The sequence below is a fragment of the Myotis lucifugus genome, unplaced genomic scaffold (assembly GCF_000147115.1).
Source record: "Myotis lucifugus unplaced genomic scaffold, Myoluc2.0 scaffold_72, whole genome shotgun sequence".
Classification (NCBI taxonomy): Eukaryota; Metazoa; Chordata; class Mammalia; order Chiroptera; family Vespertilionidae; genus Myotis; species Myotis lucifugus.
This window is the reverse complement of record NW_005871120.1, coordinates 3,478,700-3,491,285: the sequence shown is the minus strand read 5'-3', so window position 1 is coordinate 3,491,285 and position 12,586 is coordinate 3,478,700. Positions and strand designations below refer to the sequence as shown.

At 57.3% G+C, this 12,586-nt stretch overlaps 2 protein-coding genes across 8 annotated transcripts in view; both read left to right on the top strand.

The window, feature by feature from the left end:
* Nucleotides 1-10,441, top strand: part of MGRN1 (mahogunin ring finger 1) — a 53,996-nt gene extending 43,555 nt beyond the window's left edge. For 6 of the 7 annotated variants that reach the window (XM_023755243.1, XM_014457273.2, XM_014457271.2 and 3 more), the window contains 6 exons: nucleotides 967-1,193; nucleotides 2,326-2,443; nucleotides 2,634-2,679; nucleotides 4,082-4,180; nucleotides 6,665-6,709; nucleotides 8,578-10,441. In XM_023755243.1, coding sequence (XP_023611011.1) covers nucleotides 967-1,193; nucleotides 2,326-2,443; nucleotides 2,634-2,679; nucleotides 4,082-4,180; nucleotides 6,665-6,705 — 531 coding nt within the window. In that variant the 3' untranslated portion in view covers nucleotides 6,706-6,709; nucleotides 8,578-10,441. Of the gene's footprint in view, nucleotides 1-966; nucleotides 1,194-2,325; nucleotides 2,444-2,633; nucleotides 2,680-4,081; nucleotides 4,181-6,664; nucleotides 6,735-8,577 lie in introns of all 7 variants that reach the window. The other variant, XM_014457272.2, reaches the window with a different exon arrangement.
* Nucleotides 10,442-12,072: 1,631 nt separating this feature from the next.
* The window catches only part of NUDT16L1 (nudix hydrolase 16 like 1), a 6,292-nt gene continuing 5,778 nt past the window's right edge, over nucleotides 12,073-12,586 (top strand). The window contains exon 1 of the mRNA XM_023755241.1: nucleotides 12,073-12,253. Coding sequence (XP_023611009.1) covers nucleotides 12,104-12,253 — 150 coding nt within the window. The 5' untranslated portion in view covers nucleotides 12,073-12,103. The remainder of the gene's footprint in view (nucleotides 12,254-12,586) is intronic.

Genomic DNA, 12,586 nt, shown 5'->3' with positions numbered 1-12,586 from the left:
CCTGCCAGTCAGATGGGTAGGTGGCCCTAGCCGGTGTGGCTCAGTTGGTTGAGCATCGTCCCGTGTACCAAGAAATGACTAATTTGATTCCTGGTAGGGCACACACCCAGGTTGCTGGCTCGATCCCCAGTAGGGGACGTGCAGGAGGCAACTGATTGATGTTTCTCTCTTTCTAAAGCATCAATAAAAACATTAAAGAAACAGATGGGCAGGTGAGGGTTTCAGGTAGGGAGCACTGTGGACATTTGCCCTTCACCTTATTTAATGTGAGTGAGGACAGGTGGCTGCCCCACTCTGCAGGGGCCCAGCACTGCCATGCCCAGCACCCGAGCATTTCCCTTCTCCCTTCACCTTTAACCCTAAAGCCAGACACAGCCTGTTGATGTGACTTATTCCCAGCAAGGGGGAAACCAAGGTTCTGAACCAGGGGGCCCATCAGAATCACACATCATCCCTTGGATGCCTGCCCAGGTCCACCGAGGATCTCGTGTTGGGCCAGATGTCTGTGTTGTCGGGCAGAGCTCCCCAGGGACCAGGCCCTCCCTGGTCTAGAACGTGGTTCCCTGGTTTCTCTCAACTCTGGCATGGCTTTGCTCTCCACCTGCCCCTCTCACTAACCCCTCTCACTCTCTGCCCCCTGCCCAGCAGGAACACAAAGCCAGGTCGGGGCTGTCTGAGGCTCGGAATGGGGTGGCTCTTCCAGATGCCCTCTCCCTTCCTGTCAAATGGGCATTTGGTGTTCAAGGCTGTGCTGCACTGATGGCAAGGGATCCCTGGGCAGGCGTCTGGTGCTGCTCTAGAGCTCCTGGCGCCCTCTGCGGAGGGAGGACTTAAACCCCTGGAAGGTGGAGACCACAGGAGATGGTCAGAAAGCAGGTGCTGGGAAGTAGACCATCTCGGGCATAAGCCCGGGCAGTGGGCAGGGAGCCTAGCCAACCCCTCCCTCACCCGCTCTTGTCCCCTCAGAACTCGGACAGCATCCCGCCGGGCTATGAGCCCATCTCTCTGCTTGAGGCGCTCAACGGCCTCCGGGCCATCTCCCCGGCCCTCCCCTCGGCTCCCCTGTACGAAGAGATCACCTACTCGGGCGTCTCGGATGGTCTGTCCCAGGCCAGCTGCCCACTTGCTGGGCTTGATCGCATCATGGAAAGCAGCCACCAGAAGGGCAAGTCTCGGAGCAAATCCCCCGACAGGTGAGGCCAGGGCCGAGGCCGGGATTCCCTCTGGGAAGGGTGTCTGGGAACCCACCCGCCTGCTTGTGGGCCAGGGCCCAGGAGGCGTATGCTAGTAGAAAAGAAGTGCAAAGCAAGGTGATTTGTAGTTTTAAATAATTTTATAACGTGTTTTGTTTGGTGATCACCAGAAAGACTAACAAGACCAGTAGTGGGCTAGGCTCCCGGGTAAGGTTGATCTCAGCAAAGGCAGCAGGAGTGAAATGCATCAGTGGAGGCCAGAGGCGCCGGTGTCCTCCCTGTCCCAGGCCAACCGCAGGGGCGTGAGCGCTGTTGCACCAGGAGAGCTGTTTGAGTTTCAGGGTCCTGGGACTTTCTGGGGGTTGGTCACATGGGCACATCCTGCTGTGCGACTGGTGAACCAGGATTGTCATCCCAGGGCCCATCATGGCTCCTTGGACACTTGCTAGGCCCTGCAGCCGGCCTTGATTCGGAGTCTTTCCTCACACACATGCTGGCTTTTTACTGGGGAAGTATAAGGAAGGCACAGGTTCCATAAAACCAACTGTGGCCCCATGACTAATACACATGGCAGGCTCACTCCAAAGATGCAGAATCCTGGGAATCTCCTGCTGCCTCCCTTGCCCAGCCCTCCAGCCCAGAAGTACACCATCGCGGTTGTCCTCTCCTTCTGGAAATAAAAAGCTGTGTTTAGGTCCTAGCCAGATTGGCTCAGTAGATAGAGTGTCAGCCTGCAGACTGAAGGGTCCGGGTTCGATTCCGATCAAGGGCACATGCCCGGGTTGCAAGCTCAATCCCCAGTGGGGAGCATGCAGGAGGCAGCCAATCAATGATTCTCTCTCATCATTGATGTTTCTGTCTATCTCCCTCTCCCTTCCTCTCTGAAGTCAATAAAAATATATTAAAAAATAAAATAAAAATAAAAAGCCGTGTTTAGGCCTCTGCAAGTGCCCAGGTGGACAGCCTCCATGCTGCTAGCTAGCACCCTGCTGGCATTCTGCTGATGCCCACAACTCCCCGGGCGCATCTGCCCGCAGCTCCAGGCAACATATGCAGGCTCACCCTCAGGTGGAGCTGGCGTTGGTAAGGTCACTTTTCTACCCACTTGTCTTCTACCCTCCTCTCTGCCCAGCACCCTGCGGTCCCCATCGTCCCCCATCCACGAAGAGGACGAGGAGAAGCTCTCCCAGGACTCGGACGCCCCTCCCCTGCCGAGTGGGGCTGGGCTGGTGCTGAGCAGCTCCCCAGAGGTGAGTTCCCGTCCTGGCCGCCCCTCGGTCCTGCCCACCTGAGATCTGAGTCCCCACTGCTTGCTGTTTGCCTCTGAGACCTGTTTCATGGTGTGCCCGGGCCTGCCCTGCCCTGCCCTCACTCAGTGGAGGTTGGCACCAGTCCTGGGTCAGCACCATAGCTCCAGGCTCATTTTCCCTTGTTTCCTAGAGTTTCCTCACGGAGGAGGTTGACGAGAGGTCATCGCTAAAGCAAGGTGAGCCCTCTTTTCTGAAGGGCAGGGTTCCAGTGCTGCCTGTCGGGAGGGCAGAGGTTTCCAGCTCAGATCCCCTAGGGTTTCTCCTGGGAACCACTGCACAGTGTCTCAGGACAGCCCGCAGCCGCTCCTGGTTTTCCCTCCCGCCATCAGCATCGGGTAGTGTGGCCATTTTCTATCCCACCTGGATCGTTCTGCACGTGGTCAGCTCTCCCGGCCTGGCCTTGAGCTGTTCCCATCCCTTGGTAGTCCTGCAGCACCTGGACAGATCCAGGGCCTTTGTGTGGGCAGAGGGCTCAGCTAGGTCCAGGTCTCCCGTGTGGGAGTGGGGGGCTGGCTCCTCTCTTGATGGAAGTTTTAGTACGTAGCAACCTACAGGGTCAGGACCCAGCCGCCCAGCACATGTGCTGGTTCTGAGTCAGGGGATGACCTTGCCTGACCTCACAGTGGTTGTGGGACATAATGAGGTGCTTCCCTCTGCTGGCTGGGGAGACGCCATCTCTCTGCTGTCTTGGTCATTTCTCCCCAGTGTGGGCAGGTGAGGAAACAGGCTCAGGGCTGGTTTTGGAGGAGGCCAAGGCCACTTAATTTAGAGGTAATAGAGCCAGGAGTGGCCCTTGCTGGCTGCCCCCCAAGCCTGCAATCTGGTAAAAGACCCCAAAATAACCCACAGACGCTCCATTGCTGTAACCCCTTCTTGCCGGGGGTCCCCTGGCCAGCATTGCACTGTGGGGGCCCACATCCCTTCCAGAAGCAGCCCCCCACCCCGCGGGTGGTGCCCAGGTTTAGGGGTGTCTGTTCCTGGAAGCACTGTGCCATCCCTGCCTGCCTGGCCTGGTGCAGGGCAAGCCCTTCTGCCTCTCAGGCCTTGGCTCCCCACCTCCCTCAGGGTTGGCTTTTCCTGCTGGTGCCAAGCATGTGCTGGGACTGGGCAGCCTCTGCTGTGCCCTGTCACAGGGGCCAGACCCCTTTCTGTAGGAGAGAGAACCGTGCAGGCCTGAGGCTGAGAGCTGATGTGTGAGAGGAGCAGCCACACTGGAGGCCCCCATCGGCGTGTCCACGCAGGACCTGCTGCAGTGTGTGTGGACCAGGGGCTGTCAGCCTGCTCACCCAGGAAGATCAACAGAGAGTTATATCTGTTACCATTTTATCTTGTTTTTTAAACTTGGGCATTTTTTTTTTTATTGATAAAAATAAAACAGAAGCCCCATACTGGGGGTGTGAGAGAAGAAAAGAGAGGGAGAATAGGGTCCAGGGAGAGCAGAGGGGGAGTCAGGAGACCAAGGGCCCCAGCAGCTGCAGTGCCCTCGGGAATGAAAGGCGGGCTCCTGAGGATCTCAGCCAGAGGAGTGGCCCAGCCCACCCCTGCTAGTGGGTCCCTGACCTGCTCTCTCCTCTGCAGGGAGCCGTGTACCTTCCATTGAGAACGTCCTCCAGGATGGCAGCCCTGAGCCCTGTGGCTGCTGCCAGCCTGGCCCACCTACCGACATCTACCTTCCAGGTAATAGCACTCAGTCTTTGGGCTCGGGACCTGCCCAGCCTGGGATGGTGCTGTGACCATCCTCATGAAGTTGGGGGCCTACTGGTGCTCTGACTACTCAGGGAGGAGCTGACCGGTGGGGAGCCTGCCCCCCTCTCTCTGGCTCTGAGTTCATGCTCCTTCCATCAGTCCCCATAGCACAGCCAGGCTCAGTTTCCATAGTCGCCCCTCCTGCAGCCCCTGACTCTTTGGGGCAGAGCCTGTGCCAAGGCCTCTTTGCAGCCCAGAGCCAGCTCAGCTTCAGGAAGGCAGGAAAGGCTGTGTTTAAGGACACAGTCCTTTTCCCCGTCCATCTGCATTGCCATATCTTCCTGCACCCATGGCTCTGGCATGCTTGGACCTCTACCCCAGGGAGCTATGAACAAAGCCACCTGCCTGCCTTAGGCCTGACACCAGCTTTCCTCCACCTGCTGGAGGTCCCTGGTGAAGCAGGGTATCCCACGCCAGGGTGCAGCAGGTCCGGCTGGTGTGTTGGGTGCCAGCAAGGCTCGAGGCAGCTGGGAACAGTCCTGCTTCTCTTCTCTTTTCTGAGGCCTCTGCCCAGGGCCCTTTGGCCTCAGCTGCTCTGCTCTCTGCTCCTCTGGGCCAGAATCCTCGGCTTCAAATCCTGGGCTCCACAGATGGGCGATAGGAGTGGGGGGGCTCTCAGATGCTCATGTTGGCACCTGCTAGGATACCATCTGAGGCTCTGGAATCAAAATAAATAGTTACATTGCCCCTAGAGAGCCTGGCTCCTGCCACATGGCCGGGGAGCCCTTGGGGGCTCTCCTGCCTGTCCCTGGAGCCATCGTTGCCTGGTCCCTGGGGAGCTGGCTTGAGCATTGGGGGCTGTGACATGCTTTGGTTTGGAAGGGCCTCTTGCCCTCATCTGGCTTCTGGATGAGCAGCGAGTGGCTTTGCAGACAGAGGGTCACCAGGTGTGTGAGGAAGCAGGACAGCTGTTGGTTCAGTGGCACATATGGGCCTGCCCATAGGGACACCCATGGGTAAAAGCATACCTTAGAGTAACACAGAATTCCAGTAAGTTCTTTGAGAGGACTTCAAGTATTTCATTGTGATTCAAATTGGGGGGAGGTGGCCAGGAGAGGGACTGGGCTTTCTGGAGCCACAAGCCTCCACTCTGGCCTCCTTGGGCCCAAAGTCCTTGACCTGAGCTGCGGTGTGGGGTGGACAGGAGGCTCAGAATCCACAGGCCCCCTCTGATGCTCAGTGAAAGGTCTTCTGTGGTGGCCGGAGCCATAGGGGCTTAGGACATGTCTGAGTGTGAGGCCTGATCCCTAAGGCAGATGCCCACACAGCCTCTGCAGCGCCACCCCTCACCCTTCGCTCCTCGAGTGGCCCAGAGTGCTCAGGGGTCTGCAGGGTTGGGACAGGCCGTAGCTGCTGGGCTCGGCCTACAGGTGAGACCAGGACTTCTGGCTCTTGAGCCCCTGAGCCTCTAGCTCAGGGGTCCTCAAACTTTTTAAACAGGGGGCCATTTCACTGTCCCTCAGACCATTGGAGGGCCGGACTATAGTTTAAAAAAACTATGAACAAATTCCTATGCACACTGCACATATCTTATTTTGAAGTAACAAAACAAAACGGGAACAAATACAATATTTGAGGACCCCTGCTCTAGCTGACATGTGGGGCGGGAAGCAGTTGGTTATGGAAGTGGTGGAGGAGAGGCCAGAGTCTGCATTCAGGGCCTGACTGGACAGTGAGGTGGGCAGTGTCCGGCTCCTGAGCCCGGCTCCACCCTGGCTCTGCGCCTGTCCAGTCTGCAGGGCAGGGTGGGATCTCAGCACCTCTCAGAGCTCAGACAGGAAGCGGGTGCTGTTAGCAACCTGCACCTGCTCTCCACAGGCACCACTGATTGCAGCTGGGGGTGGGCAGGGGTCCTCACAGGGGCGCACAGCTGTGTGAGCACGTGTCCATGCCTTCTAGTCACATGCTGGGCCCGCTATTCTGCTACTGGCTTGTTTCAGTTAGGGGAGATCCTGAGCATCTTTCACATGTATGTTTAAGGATGTGAACACGTACACTGGGGTGTCTTCATTCTTTATAACAACTGCACAGCCACCCGGAGGGATGAAGCATTATTTAGTGACTCTTAGTGTTCCCTGTTGATGGGGAAAATGACATTGGGGGAATCTATAAATGGAAAACCTAGATGCTTGTGTCCCCACAGCCCTTCCTGGGCTCCACCTTCCAGCGGGGTTCAGCACTGCCCGGCCCCCCAATCCTTCCACAGGCTGAGTTTCTCTGCGTAAGAATTGGCCCAGCACTCCCCAGGAAATACATTTTCAGCCGATGCCCGTCTTTTGTTCCAGCACATCGGTTGGTGTGGGTTTTCATTTCCAGTCCCCACCCTCTCAGGGCCACTGTCCTAAGGTCAGTGCATCTGCTGTGGGGTGTGCTGTCTGAGCCTTTGCTAACCAGCTTCTGTCTCTCTCTGCACAGCCCAGGCACCCGACTCCTGTTCTGTTGGCATCGAGGAGTAAGCTGGTACGTGACCGCCGCCATGCTCGTGGTGGGTGGCTCCGAGGGGCATCCTTGGTAGGGGTTAGCGAGGAAATCCCCCAGCTGCCTCTCCCTCTCCTGCTCCCTCCAGGGGGTTCCTCCCCATTTCCCAGCCTCCTCCACATCCTGTCTTCCCTTGGGTCCTGGATTCTAAATCCAGAGCTCTCCCAGCGCTGCTGCCCCTTTGCCCCAAAGAGGTAGTCCTGGGGGGTGTGATGCTGGCTTTGGGGCCAGAAATTCTCCCATCGGGACCAGGCTGCCTAGTCAGGCTGTTCCAGCCTTTAGGGCCCCAGGAATGGGGACCCAACCCTAGCTGAGACCCCCATCATTGCTGCTACTAAACTGTCCCCCTCCCCACCTCTGGAACCTTTCAGAACACCACCAGCATACTCATATCAGTCTATTAGCAAGTCATATGAGGTTGACTCCCCGCATGATAGGGAGGTGCCTCCTACCTGGGTGACCCAGACAGACATTTTACAGAAGGCAGTTCCAAGAGCACCACCGAGACATAGGCCATATGTGTTGGGCCCCCTTCCCCTCCTTCATGTGACATTAGTGGCTCTGGGAAGTCTGATGATACAGAGCCTGGTGCCTTCGGTGGCCCTGGGTTTCTCAGATGAGTGTGGTGTGGAACGTTCTAGCAGGACTCTTGGCAGCAGAGTCCAGCAGCCCCAGCTGGAGACACCAGGTCAGGTTGGTGTCTGGCCTTCCTCCTGGTCAGCTGTTCTGAGCCCCAACTGTGGTGTCTGTCCACTTGTTTTAACGACTGCTCTTACATTCCCACAAAAACCTCTTGTCCTCCTCACACATTTCTTCTGACAAATCTTACCCTCTGTCGGGCACTTTTATTCTTTAAAAAAAAATGTTTTTATTGATTTGAGAGAAAGGAAAGGAGAGGGGGAGAAAGAGAAACATCGATTGGCTGCCTCACGCTCCATTCTGGGCATCTAGCCTGCAAGCCGGGCATGTGCCCCAACCAGGAATCAAACCAATGACCCTTTGGTGCACGGGATGACGCTCAACCAACTAAGCCACAGCAGCCAGGGCAGGGTCCCGCACTTTTATAAAGCTGGTCCCAGATCCACTCTGGAAGATGTTCAGTGTTGCAATTTAGGTAAAACCTCCAGAAGTAGGAAACAGGTCAGCGCTACAGAGAAATATACTTCGCTTGGCAGAGCTGACTTGCACACAGCCACAGCGCCTACGAAAATAGTCCCCTTACCCGAGGGTCTGTGTCGCAGACGACTGGTGGCAGACGCACTGCTTGGTTTGCTACGTGAAGACGCCAGTGGAGCCCACCTTCAAGTGGGTGGGTGGGTGACCATGCTTTCTGCAGCTCTGAAAAGTGTGCTGGTCCCTCTGCTGCTGCAACCCCCAGTCAGGGATCCTCACACCAGCACCCAGGCAAAGGGGACACCCTGTCCGGGGACAGAGCACTTCACGGCATTGGGGAGGCAACTGTGGTAACAATAGGCCTCTGAGGAGGGCAGGCTAGGCTCCTGGGTCTGCTCTGAGCACTGGCTGTACGTCCACTCACTTTTGCCTGGGGCCGACCAGTCCCAGCCTAAGTTAGTCAGGAAGCTCTGCGGACTGGCTGGTCAGTTTCCAGGAGCACAGACCTTGCAAGGGCAGGAGGCCTGGGGGTCAGCAGCCCAAGGTGCCCTGTTCTGTTCCAGGGCTACAGCTGCTGCTGGCACCACAGACGTGCATGCGCAGAGATGGGTGCTGGCTGGCCCTGCCCTCCAGGTTTTAAAGTTGGTAGGAACCTGGTGCCTGCAGGGGTGAAGGGAGCAAGTGAGGCGGGAAGGCTCGTCCAAGCCTGACCCTCCTCCCTCTGCTCCCACCTGCAGGAAGGTCCATCTCCATGAAGACGCCGGAGCCTCCTCGCCACTGGCCCCACCTAGCCTCTGTTTGGTGGCCCCAGTCCTGACGTGGAGGCCACTGCCTGACTCAACTCTGAGAGCCTGGCCAGGCTGGCAGCATGGAGCCCTCAGCTCCCCAGACTTTGCCAAGGGGCTGTCTGGACTCCATTGAGACCCCTGGCCTCTCCCTATCTGCACACCCTTCATAGCCACAGCTCCAAGGGGCCCTGCGACCCTTGATTGAAGAGCACAGTGGACTGTCCCCCTGACAAACCTTTTTTCCTGCGGTCTCTGTATTTGTAAATGGTACACAATGAAGGACAGCCCCTTTCTGTCTCGGGCACTGAGCTCTGAGTTCCCCCAAATCTCTTGTTGACTGAATGGCTGGAGCTGGAGGCTGGCCACCCACATGTCCCAGATTGGCTTTATCCAGCCCCCCAGCCAGTGGGAGGCTGACACCCTGAGAACTCAGCAAATCGGCAGGAGAGAATTTATCGGTGGGTGAAGTACTGTCTTCCCAGGGGGTAGTACTGGGGGGGCTTGTTGTTGGGGAAGGGAAGGAAGGGGGATCCGAGTCACGGTCAATGAAGGAAACGATGCCTGTGCCCTTCCCCCGAGTTCATGGCCTGGCTGGCACTGCTGCTTTGTGTCCTCTGTTGCTTCCCCTTCCGCGCAGGCCCTACGTGCAGGGCTGTGTAGCTCGCAGCCCTTCCCTGCGGCCCTGCGCAGCCTGCGTTTCTGCACTCGAGGCCCAGGTCTGGTTTTGGGCCCGACTCTTCCCTGGGGCAGAGGTGCAGTGCACAGCCTATTGGCAGCAGTTGGGCTAGTGCCGTGGTCGGCAAACTGCGGCTCACGACCCACATGCGGCTCTTTGGCCCCTTGAGTGTGGCTCTTCCTAAGCCTTAGGAGTACCCTAATTAAGTTAATAACAATGTACCTACCTATATAGTTTAAGTTTAAAAAATTTGGCTCTCAAAAGAAATTTCAATCGTACTGTTGATATTTGGCTCTGTTGACTAATGAGTTTGCCGACCACTGGTCCAGTGGCCCCTCTCCAGGCCCTGCACCTTCTCAGAGGTGGCTTTGCACACGTCCTCAGACCCCCTCCAGGTGGAGGGGCCTCCGCTCAGCTTGTCCGCCCGCTCAGGGAGGGATCTGAGCAACTTTTCTGCTCCCTCTGTGTCATTTAAATGTCACTCGGTGTTTCTCTTTGATTTGTTCTGTCTGGGGCTCCTGTGGTGGGACCTGCCTCCTGGTGAAGGGTCCCATTTGAAGTGGCCTCTCATTTTCTTAAGATAAACCACCTGGGCAATAGAAAAGCAGAGGAGGCACAGGCTGCCCAAGCAGGGACCTTGGCCTGGTGGGTGGGTGGGTCTGTGCAGCTCCCCAAGGGGCCAACACTTTTGGGGCTTGGGTTAGGGGGTGCAGAGGAGCTCGCTTTCTGAGGATGATGGTTCTGGGAGCATCCACACAGCTGGGGGCTTTGTCCAGTAGGGTCCTTGTTCTCTCTCCAATGGGCTGTGAGCAGAGCGCTGCCTTATGCACAGCTCTCGGCCACACTCAGGCCACCTTCCTCAGCCGCTTGGCTCCCTGTCTCTCCCCCCCCCCCCAACTCCCGCCCACTGGTGTGCTCATAGGTGCACATGTGCACACATACAGGCTGTCTCTCTCCTCGCCCTCATCACCCACCAACACCCTGGCCTCTTGCCGTTGGCATTGGTGCCAGTACTCCAAATGACAGGATGCAGTACCCTGTCTTGGACTTAAACATGCTATCATTTGATGTATTCTGATTGGCTAGTTTTTGTTCCTTTTTACTGTATATTTATAGTAATAAAATCATCCAGCAATATCCTGTTCATTCCTTTTTCCATGCGTAGCACTGCAGGACCTCACCTGTTTCTTAGTCAGAGGCCGGACTGCTGAGTGGCGAGTGGTGGTCTGACCCCTTACAGCAGTGCGAGCACCAGCTTGTGACTGCAGTCTGTTTCATGTGTAAGACATCAGTGAGGTCCGACTCCAGGAGGGAGTGAGGGTTACTGTTGTGGCCACTGTGCTGATTCTTGGATCGGACCGAATGGTTCCAGGGGATTCGGCTCAGTCTTCTGAGCAGGTAGAGAAGGAGCCAGGGCCTCCAGGTTTGTGAGAGGCTGCTGTGGTCCCCAGCACCATGTTCTGTGTCGCTGATTCATCCCATAGATGTTTCCTGACCACCTACTGTGTGCCAGCAGAAGGCAAGATGGACAAGGTCCAGGCCCCTGGGAGCTTGTCAGTGAGACTCTACACAAATAAATCTACATCTTCCTCAATTTGGTTACCATTAGGAAGAGTCAGCAGGTGCCAAGATGGGGTCACATGGGGGACTTAATTTAACCCATAGTCTGGCAGAGCAACCCAGGCAGCTGGCACAGAAAGTGCAAAGGCCCAGAGATAGGAGTGAGCCCAGGATGTCCACCCAGTGGAAAGAAGCACACGTGGCCGAAGAGTCGGAACTGGGATTTGGTTGCAGATACCGCAAGACTTTGTAGGGGCAATCAGGGGTTTATTCTAAGAACAGAGGTTTTTAAGCAAGAGAGTGACTCACTCCTGATGTCATGTGGAGAATGGATTAGAGGGGCAGGTTTGGCTGCCATGATGCTGGAGCCCAGCTGGGAGCCCTCTGCTTGGCTTGAGTTTCCCTGCCCAGTGAATGGTTTCCCAGTAGGGAAAAGATGGTGCCCCAGAATGCCAGGCAGCACTGTTTGCACCCCCACCCCCAGCTTTGCAAACACAACTCCAAGTTACCTCCACAGGCCTCTGTGTGTGTGTGTGTGTGTGTGTGTGTGTGTCCTATATAATAAAAGGCTAATATGCAAATCGACCTAACAGCAGAATGACCAGTCGCTATGATGTGCACTGACCACCAGGGGGCAGACGCTCAATGCAGGAGCTGCCCCTGGTGGTCAGTGCACTCCCACAGGGGGAGTGCCACTCAGCCAGAAGCCGGGCTCACGGCTGGCGAGCGCAGTGGCTGTGGCAGGAGCCTCTCTCACCTCCATGGCAGTCGAACATCCCCCGAGGGCTCCCAGACTGTGAGAGGGCGCAGGCTGGGCTGAGGGGGAACCCTTCCCCCAAATTTCCCACGTGCCCCAGGAGGCGCTGGGGGAAGGCCTCGCCACGGGCGACGTGGTCTCGGAAGACCCCGCTGCCCTCCTCACTGCCCCAACCCCGCAGGCTCCGCACGCAGCAGGCGGAGGTGGAGCTCGGCTCGCGCGTTGCCTGCCGGGCGTTGTGGTGCCCGGAGCTGGGCCGGCATCCGGTTTCGGAGGCTATTGGGTGCGGCCGTGGTGCGCGCCGTCCCTCCCTTTGCACACGCCCCTGCGCCTCTCAACGACGCGTCGCGGTGGGCTCTGTCCCGATGCGCGTCAGCGATTGGTGGAGGGAGCGCGGCTGCCCGCGGATTGGCCAGTGCGGCGGGGGCGGGCCAGCGCACGCACTTAAGGGGAGGTGCCGCGGCGCGGGGGGTAGTAACAAGATGTCGGCTGCGGTGCCAGAGCTGAAGCAGATCAGCCGGGTGGAGGCGATGCGCTTGGGGCCGGGCTGGAGCCACTCGTGCCACGCCATGCTGTACGCCGCCAACCCCGGGCAGCTTTTCGGCCGCATCCCCATGCGCTTCTCGGTGCTGGTGAGGACGCGGGCGGGCGGACGTGGGCGGGACGTCGCTCGGACCCGCGCCCGTGACCCGGCGCTCCCTTGTAGATGCAGATGCGCTTCGACGGGCTGCTGGGCTTCCCCGGGGGGCTAGGTGGAAAATGATTTCAGTTATAATATCCGGACTAACCAGTCTGCTGCCCTGATCCAAGACTGCTTTGTTGTCGCTAAGGAAAAGTCATTAAAGAGGTTATATCTGAAGAGCCGAGAGGGAAATTAGGAACTAGATATTTCTAACGGAGATAAATCATAATAGAATTAAGATTGTCTAGCGTGTCTCACTCTCTCGAATACCGGGCCTATGGAT